The following is a 9,271-nucleotide window of genomic DNA, read 5'->3' on the forward strand; positions in this document are numbered from 1 at the left end:
TTTCCAAATCTAGAATCTATACGTTATCAATGAAATGACCGTAATGTTACCATGTTTTTTTCCAGCTGTACAAAATAGACCATAAAACATTTGAAATTGTTAGGATTTATGTTGGAGATACATAATGCAGTAAAATGATACAGTAACTGACGCATGTTAAGTATTTACATTTTTTACAAAATTTTGATTAATAAAATTGGAGATGTGAAATAGAAAACTTTCAATAAATCCAAAACAACTAAAACCCCTGTCATTTTGAATCATTCAATTTTCTAATTTCTTAAAAATAAACTGACTATGACAAAGATATTCGACTATGAAACTTTGTGGCTAAAATAGAGATAATCAATTATTAGAGTAAGGCAACGATATGAGCCGTGCCATGGGAAAACCAACATAGTGGGTTTGCGACCAGATGGATCCAGACCAGCCTGCGCATCCGCGCAGTCTGGTCAGGCTCCATGCTGTTCGCTTTTAAAGCCTATTGGAGTTGGAGAAACTGTTAGCGAACAGCATGGATCCTGACCAGACTGCGCGGATGCGCAGGCTGGTCTGGATCCATGCTGGTCGCACACCCACTATGTTGGTTTTCCCATGGCACGGCTCATATATAGAAACATACTATTACACAGACAATACGATTAAATGAGTTAGGTGGTTCTCCACTTAACCCTTACCCTGCTAAATTTCTATAATGAACTTGTCTATCATTCAATTTGGACAGTACCAATAACTGCTAAAAGAGGTGCTTAATACCAAAAAGATACTGACGGATGTGCAGGCTGATCCAGATCTACACTGGCCGCAAAGGCAGAATCAATCGTGTCTAGTATGATATGGGTTAGAATAGAAACAGTCTGACAAAATGTCCCTTAGTATTAAAAAAAGGAAGATGAACTGTTAAATTCAGTGTATGGTAAGAAGCGATTTCGTCAACAATAAGAATTCAATATTCCGTAAGGTCAAATAGTCTATGTTTACAAACAATACATCCTATATACGGCAAGACGATGTTACAGTACATGTAGTATATATTTAAGCGAAGAAAGCATACAATAACTTGCTCGTTAACATTAACATCAAACATTTTAGAATATATATATTCCTTATTTCTGTCTCATCAGTGTACAGCATATATTACATAATATATATAATAAAATATCGGTATAAAATGCACACTGCGACTGCATAACAAGTTATAAGAGACATAACTAAAACATATCAATATTACTTAAAAATTATTATAGAAGCACATTTAAAACACAATGTTACAGCAAAGATGTAGTTGCTAATCTGAGTTAAGACATACTACTGCGATTAGCCCATAAAACAGAGTATAAGAAAACAGCCAAATTCATAATACTAAAACCAAATTGGTTGTAGATCTACGAAAAATGTTAACATCTCGATCAAATCTTCACAAATATCAAACATGAAATTAAACTATCATATAAATAAAAGAACCATAGCACTTTGTATAGAGGTAAATAAGTGCACCCAGCAGTATTTACAAAGGTAATTTGTCTTCTACTTAAAAATGTCACTATGTACAGGTTTTGGCGCATCTCCTAACTAATGTTGGATATGTGAACAACACAATAAACTATTCAGTTTCTAATAAAGCAAGGAAATCAGGTTTGGCATTCAATGCATGATGGAATAAAGTCTCCCTCAAATCATTATACAATTAAGAATGACATGTTTCCCTGTTTCTATAACATTACAAAACGGACACTTCCAATCTTCTAAACTTAGATTTTCGTACCGGCCTGTTTCCAACCTTATAGGTGCTACACCACAGCGAAATTTACAAAATGCTGATCCGTGTTGCAACGGCATTATCATTTTACAATAATTTTCTACAACAAAACTAAATTTCAGAATACAGTACGTTCTGAGTTTGTTCTGTCCTCTACCAGATATGCTATCGTTTCTGTTAATAGAGTATGCCCAATCGTGTACAAATTAGTAAGTGCAAAAATTTGTAATTACATTTTTTCCTAAAACCATTCTGCTCATCCATAAGCTTGTCGCTACTTTCCACCATAACATTCAACCGATCATTAAGTATAGTACAGTAAATTTTATACATGGAAGACGCGAGTGCTATCCCTCTATAAGATAATGGATCTATGGGGTCTGTCGAGCCTGATTTAGGAATAGGGTTGATCATAGACTTTCCTCATAAAGAGGGTACAATGCCATTACTAAAACATACTATAAAGTGAAGTAATTATAAAATTGCTCTTTTTCAAAACTTCTGAGGGTATGTTATCTGGACCCTGGGCTTTACCATATTTAGCTTTACCAACAGCCTTTTTCACTTTAATGATATAAATAGACTCATTAAATGGTAAAAATACTTCACTAGTACCGTTTAAATCAGAGGCATGATTAGAACTAGAAACACTGTCATTATTGGACAAAGAGCTAAAGTCTGTCATTTATAAAGTACATCAAAAAGTGAACAAAAAATATTACAGTTATTCAAAACAACTTCATTAAGTTTACTTTTTTTTTTTACAATGCCAAACACCAATTTTCCCAATATTTTTCAAAATGTAGTATTATCTACGTTGCACCCAGTAAGAAGTTCTTGTTGCATATCATACCAGTACTAACGTTTAGCTCTTTGCACATCACGGTCAAACAATTTGCGAATATTAACATTTATATCTTATTTCTTCTGCCCTTTGCTTACTCTTTACAAGCGTTCAGTTGTTCGAAACTTTAACAGGCAATTAAGCTAATGGTCGATTAACTTTTAGGGTTATATTTCGACATTTTAGAAGACTTAGAAAAACAAAGTTATAAGTTAAGGATTATGAACAATAAAAAGCCCTTACAATAAAATCAAACCATTATACTAGTGTTTCCCATAAAAAACTAATATTTTGGATCAAAATTTAACCGGCGGTTAGTTTAATAGCCGGTTAAAGTTTCGAACAACTGGACCCTGCATTACTAACTTTAGACCATAAAGGCTTTCAGACCACCCACCAAGGTTTTACTGGTCGTCGTTTTTTATTATTTAAACCAAAACTAACAGTTTTGTATGGGAGTTGATTATACATGTTCTGTTCTAAAATATCACATCATTCATTGCCGGAGTCAATGTCATCCTGGGTTCTCATGCTCTGCTCTAACTTATCAATGACAGCATTTACTTCTGCATGTACAACATTGTCTTTAAGAAAATCAACAGGTTCATCAGTCACATCAAACATAAGGTTCAAAAGGTAAAGTTTCATTAAAAGCGTCGGAACAAACGTCTGTGATTTTCCAACTTAACATAAAAAGATCTGGCATACTTCTTCCTGCTAGAAGTGAAATGTTATCAGAGTTATTAATTAACTCTGTTGTACGTATCACAGAAAAATCTTTAAATGTGTGTAAACTGTATTGACCAGTTATGGAATAATCAACGACAGAGGACCTATGGAGGTATAATCATTTTATTTCTTCCAATAACAATACAAAAATTTAAATTTACAAGAAATTCAAAAAGTTCATCATAAGCATTGGTAGTAAAATCAACAATATCCCGTTCTGGTACCTCATCACCACCCCTTATAAAGTCATCTAAATCACCACATCGGCTATTAAAATCACCACATAAATACACCAACCCTTTATTCTGAAAATTGTATATATCTGTTAAAAGCTTGTCAAAAATGCTTTAACATCAAAATGTCTAGACGAATTTTCAGGAGTGGAGGGAGGTAACAAACACACCGTTATAAGGTGATACCGTCTTCTTTATGAACCACACAATACCTTCATCTGTATCATCTAGTACAGATATATCAAAAGTATCAGAAAGACAATTCTTTACGAACCCTACACCACCAGATTCTTATCTGGTATTCTTAATAATATGTATTTATTTACGGTTTAAACCGAACCAATTGGTAGCCTTCTAATTCTAAAATAGAATCCTTTAAAAGATGTGTTTCTGCAATTGCAATGATATCAAAGTACAGTAACATTTTAAAACACAAGTTGAACGCAATAGATAATTATCAGTATTACAGTTATTGTTCCATCCGTAAATAAGTATTTTATTAAAGGCATAATAGAATTTACCAATTCTACTTACCTAGTTATTTTGGTATTGCCAGTGTTACAGAAATTCATTATCATAGATAGAATAAAATGGTAGTATTTGTCTTTTGAATGTGTGGTATGCTGTAAGCCATGTTGTATATTGCCCTTGTCCAAACTAAACAAGATCACAGTAAATTCAGCTATAGCTAGCTATTATAGTACAAGATCACAGTAAATTCAGCTATAGCTAGCTATTATAGTACAAGATCACGGTAAATTCAGCTATAGCTAGCTATTATAGTACAAGATCACGGTAAATTCAGCTATAGCTAGCTATTATAGTACAAGATCACGGTAAATTCAGCTATAGCTAGCTATTATAGTACAAGATCACGGTAAATTCAGCTATAGCTAGCTATTATAGTACAAGATCACAGTAAATTCAGCTATAGCTAGCTATTATAGTACAAGATCACGGTAAATTCAGCTATAGCTAGCTATTATAGTACAAGATCACGGTAAATTCAGCTATAGCTAGCTATTATAGTACAAGATCACAGTAAATTCAGCTATAGCTAGCTATTATAGTACAAGATCACAGTAAATTCAGCTATAGCTAGCTATTATAGTACAAGATCACAGTAAATTCAGCTATAGCTAGCTATTATAGTTTCAATTCCCGTTTAATAATAAGAGTTGACTATGATTCTTATGACATAGTGCCAAAACAACATACGAAACGAAAAATGTCATGGGAGCAAACGTTTGTATGACACACTGAGTAAACAGGCACGAGTATTGAACCTGGGATGAACATGAAAATGATATGAGCAAATTGATAAAAACTCTTTGTTTTCCCAAATCAAGCCAAAATGAAAAAAACAAACAATCACAATGAACGCAGTTTTCTTACTGAAATCGTTCTTTATTTTATACTCCGATGTTCAATAGTAATTTTAAGTCTGGCAGGACATTTTCAGCCACAGTGATCTTATAGAAGCTGGTATATAACATTGTACTGTTACGCTTCACTGTGTATGTCACTAGGAGAAACAACAGCGCAATTTTAATCCATTATCAAAATAATGAAAATAGCATAAAATTGTTTAGTTAATAACGAGTCTGTGTATTTTGTGTGGAGTTAAATTGATGGTTGATGTGCGATAAAGTTGTCTATATATCACAAGTATGTATCACTTCCTGACAAGCAGCGCTGACTCGGATGTTGTACTAGCGAAAGATATTTCGGACGCCTGGGATCTGATTGAAGATTGTGCCGTAAAACATCCACCGGAAAGAGGTTTAAACCGCATTATTCGCCTGTTTGTTGACATTTTCGTCACATTCGAGGGTAGTTCAGCATGCGTTTCTCTCGATTCGTTTTCTTCTTTACTAGGATCGTCATGGACCAGATCTAAAATATCATCACTTTCGAAAGAATCTCCTGACCCACTTTCCATTCTCATCCATTTAGTTTTCGCCCACGCTCTCCTGTTCTGTGTGCGTTTTAAGCCTTCATTATAAAACACAATTTCCGACTTTTCACCAGACATTGTGCCTCCTATAGGCATGTCTCCCAATTTGCGCACTTTTGCTTCTTTGGTAGGCTTCCCTTCTGGACCAGTTTTCAGGTCACTTTCTCTCTTTAAACTAAACTCAGTCATTTCGATATCTTCTTCATTTCCCGAATCATTATCCGGGTCCTTTATATCAGTGTCGGATTTAGAATGCTTCTTGTTTTTCTGTACAATGTAAAAGCTCCGCTGTGGTCTATCGTGCTTAGTTTTCATGCGGTGTTTCAATCCAGTTGCAAGGAATAAAACCACCGCGGCAGCGAGAAGAAGCCCAGGTCCCAGGATACGGTATAGCTGCCCAGATTTATAAAACACGGTATGTTTACCAAAAGCCTTGACGGTACTGCACAGGGTAAATACAGACCCAACTATCCACAAAATCACATCAAAACCATACAGCCAACATACATGCCGGAATTCAGGACTCTTTTTTAAAAGTTTCCTTTTCTTTTTCCTTTCTAACCTCCGCCTTACGTGTTCTACTTCTTTATGGTCCTCATTCTCGAAAAACCAAATACTGAACTGTCTTATCCGTTCTTTCATTAAGCGTATTTTGGACTTTTTCTTTGGCCTCTCCAAACTGATGTTTATACAGCCGCAATCTTTACCATCTTTTTGAGCCATGGTGTTTTTCCTAAAGAAAGAACGGTATGGTTTATTAAAGTTTTTGTCAGTAGTATTATGGCTGAATTGTGAAATCTTTAATAACACGACATAAGTTACATAAATTATTTAATTACAAAGAATAAGTGAATCACTCACCGTGTTTCAAAGTAGCTGGCATTAGCATGGCCGCCCCCAAGTCCAGAGACAAACGCCATGCTGATGATAGTATAAACTTTAAACCAAAAACAAACTTTAACTTTCTGTTCTGTCTAGGGCACAAATTAAATTTGACTTTGTAGAACTGATTTTGGATCGTCGCGTGTAATTAAACATTATCGTTAAAAAATTTAGTCAGTATACCAACTTATAGTTCTAAAAGACAATGAGATAGTAATTGAACCGGTGTTTATTAATCTTTCAACAATACTACACCGTTTAAAAAGGTTAATTTGTCGTGGGTATGTCCTATTGATCCAAAATTTGCGGATATTTAATGGTACCCTGATATCAAAATAAGCCAAAAAATAGGGCTTACGTGAATCTGGAAATGGAGAAATAATTTGCTTCATGGTTTCATATTCAAAATCGGTTTATAATATATATAGATTCAAAAAGAAATTAGTTTTTATCCAAATTAAACATATTTGAACAAATGAACTTGAGATACATCGCCTGTTTGGAGTTAAGCCCTTTTACTGGGTAGAAGACTCTGTGAAAGGCGTTTTTACCCGACTGGGAATGAACGACTATTAGATATGTATTCCGATCCGTAATGATGTTCTGTAGTTGATCTGCTTTCTATAAAGGCATTCAGTGCATGCGTAATCTATACGGTTTATTCGATTTTCTTTTTATATTATTCATATGAACATTTTTATGTTTTATATATTGTACCTTTGGTTCCGTCTCGTGTTTGGAGATACTACTATTATTAGTCCCTTATCGGTTTCAATGACTCTTCAGGATTGTGATCTTCTTTTCGACATTGCGTCATTCTGTTCGTCCACTCTTTTGCGTCCGGTCCATACCTCTGGCATCCATTGAAGGATTATAATATTACTTGAATCATTTTCCCAATAATGAAACGAGTCATGTGCAGCACCAAGACCCCTGCTCAAAGCTCAAGGTCATACTTAGAGGTCAAAAGTGACAACAGGGATTTTTTCTTGTCCTGTCTATAAGTCAAAAATCCATCGATGGAATTTAATAATACTTGGCATGGATGTTCCCCATGATGAGACGACATGTCATGCGCAGCTTCTAGACCCCAAGCTTAAAGGCCAGTGTTACACTTTAATGTCAAAGGTTAACTGGTATTAACAGGGTCTGTTTCGTGTCCGGTCAATAACTCTGCCATCCATCAAGGGATTATAATATTACTTGGCAAAATATTTCCCTTCATGAGACAATGTGTCGTGTGCAATACCCATACTCCAAACTTAAAAGTAAAGGTCGCACTTCAAACTAAAATGTCTTCAGTTGTTTTCCTGACCATGCCATGAATATACTACCACTTTAGATTTTATACAGTTTGCCGGGTTGTAGTTATGAATATAGCCAGTCTATCCCTCTGATCCGTGACATTCCGTGCAAAGCATGATTGCAAATTATCTAGATACATGTACACTGCTGACTAGTGTACAAAATAAACCAACTACAGTTAATGCGGTCTCAATCAAATTGAGTTTGCAATATTGCGGAATCCACTTTTCAGATTTTGATAATATATTTTGTTAGTATTAAGTTATTTGGAATTTCAAGAATTTTACAAAATCAATTGATAATTTCAGGTTTTATTTATCAAAAACATCCTTACATCTTTTAACGTTGTTACAGCAAATAACTTCTTATTTACACTGTATATAGTACAGTATGTTTTTGATTTTTATGCCTCGAAGGTGGGCATATTAACTTCGCCTTGTCCGTCCGTCCGTTACTGTAATTTTGTAAATTCTTGTCCGGACTGTAATTCGATCTGCCATCCATGAAGGAATTTTGAAATAGTTTGGCATAAACATTAACCTTAATGAGACCTTAATGAGACAACATTTCGTGTGCAATACTCAGACCCCTAGCTACAAGGTCAAGGTCACACTTAGAAGTCAAAAGTTAATAGGGTTTGTTTAGTGTCCGGTTCGTTACTTTGCCATTCATCACGAGGTTTTCAAATAACTTAGCATAAATGTTTATCTTCATCAGACGACATGTCATGGGCAAGACTCAGACCCCTAGCTCCAAGGTCAAGGTCAGACTTAGAGTTCAAATGTTAACAGGATCTGTTTTTGTGTCCTTTCCATATTTCTGCCATCGGTGAAGGGATTTTAAAATACCTTAGCATAAATGGTAACCATAATCAGACAATGTGTCATGCGCAAGACCCAGATCCCTTGCTCCAAGGTCAAGGTCATACTTAGAAGTCATAGGTTAATAGGATCTTTTTCGTGTCCGGTATATAACTCTGTTATCCATGAAGGTATTTTGAAACAACTTGGCATAAATGTTGACCATAATGAGGTAATGTGTTACGCTCAAGACCCAGACCCCCAGCTCCAAGATCAAGTTTACACTTAGAAATCAAGTCAAAGTTTTGTAGGGTTTGTTTCATGTCCGGTTCGTTACTTTGTCATTCATCAAAGAATTTCGAAATTACTTGGCATAAATATTCCTCATAACGAGAAAACGTGTCATGCATAACAAACAGACCACTGGCTCTAAGGTCAAGGTCACATTTAGAGGTTGACAGTTTACATGGTATGTTTCTTGTCCGTTCCATAACTCTTCCATCGATTAAGAGATTTTAAAATTACATGGCATAAACGTCCCCTATATCGAAATGACGTATCAGACACAAGCCCAAGACCCCTAGCTTCAAGGTCAAAGTCACACTTAGACTTAACATTGTATCCTTCTTGTGCAGTCAATAACTCTGCCATTCATCAGAAATTTCTTGTCACAATTCTTCTCTATGATGAGCTGGTGTGCCATGCTCAAAACCCAGACCCTAGCTCCAAGATCAAGGTTACCTTCGGAGAACTTGTTTAATC

The 9,271-nt window shown here is 35.2% G+C and overlaps 1 protein-coding gene across 1 annotated transcript; it reads right to left on the reverse strand.

Annotated features, from left to right (window-relative positions):
* Positions 1–3,439: 3,439 nt before the first annotated feature.
* On the reverse strand, positions 3,440–7,717 carry LOC123564299 (uncharacterized). The gene is made up of 2 exons (XM_053536931.1): positions 6,384–7,717; positions 3,440–6,255 (listed from the first exon to the last, which is right to left on the reverse strand). Exons 1-2 carry the CDS (start codon positions 6,440–6,442, stop codon positions 5,241–5,243), a joined length of 1,074 nt encoding a protein of 357 aa, XP_053392906.1. The 5' UTR covers positions 6,443–7,717; the 3' UTR covers positions 3,440–5,240.
* Between the last annotated feature and the right edge of the window lie 1,554 nt (positions 7,718–9,271).

Source organism: Mercenaria mercenaria, chromosome 2 (assembly GCF_021730395.1).
Source record: "Mercenaria mercenaria strain notata chromosome 2, MADL_Memer_1, whole genome shotgun sequence".
Classification (NCBI taxonomy): Eukaryota; Metazoa; Mollusca; class Bivalvia; order Venerida; family Veneridae; genus Mercenaria; species Mercenaria mercenaria.

What these genes read in the sequence shown, in the direction of transcription:
- LOC123564299 (XM_053536931.1), bottom strand. Translation starts at nt 6,442, where the DNA reads ATGGCGTTTGTCTCTGGACTTGGGGGCGGCCATGCTAATGCCAGCTAC. An exon ending in GCCAGCTACTTTGAAACACG is followed by an intron (nt 6,256 to 6,383) that starts GTGAGTGATTCA and finishes TTCTTTCTTTAG; the next exon opens with GAAAAACACCATGGCTCAAA.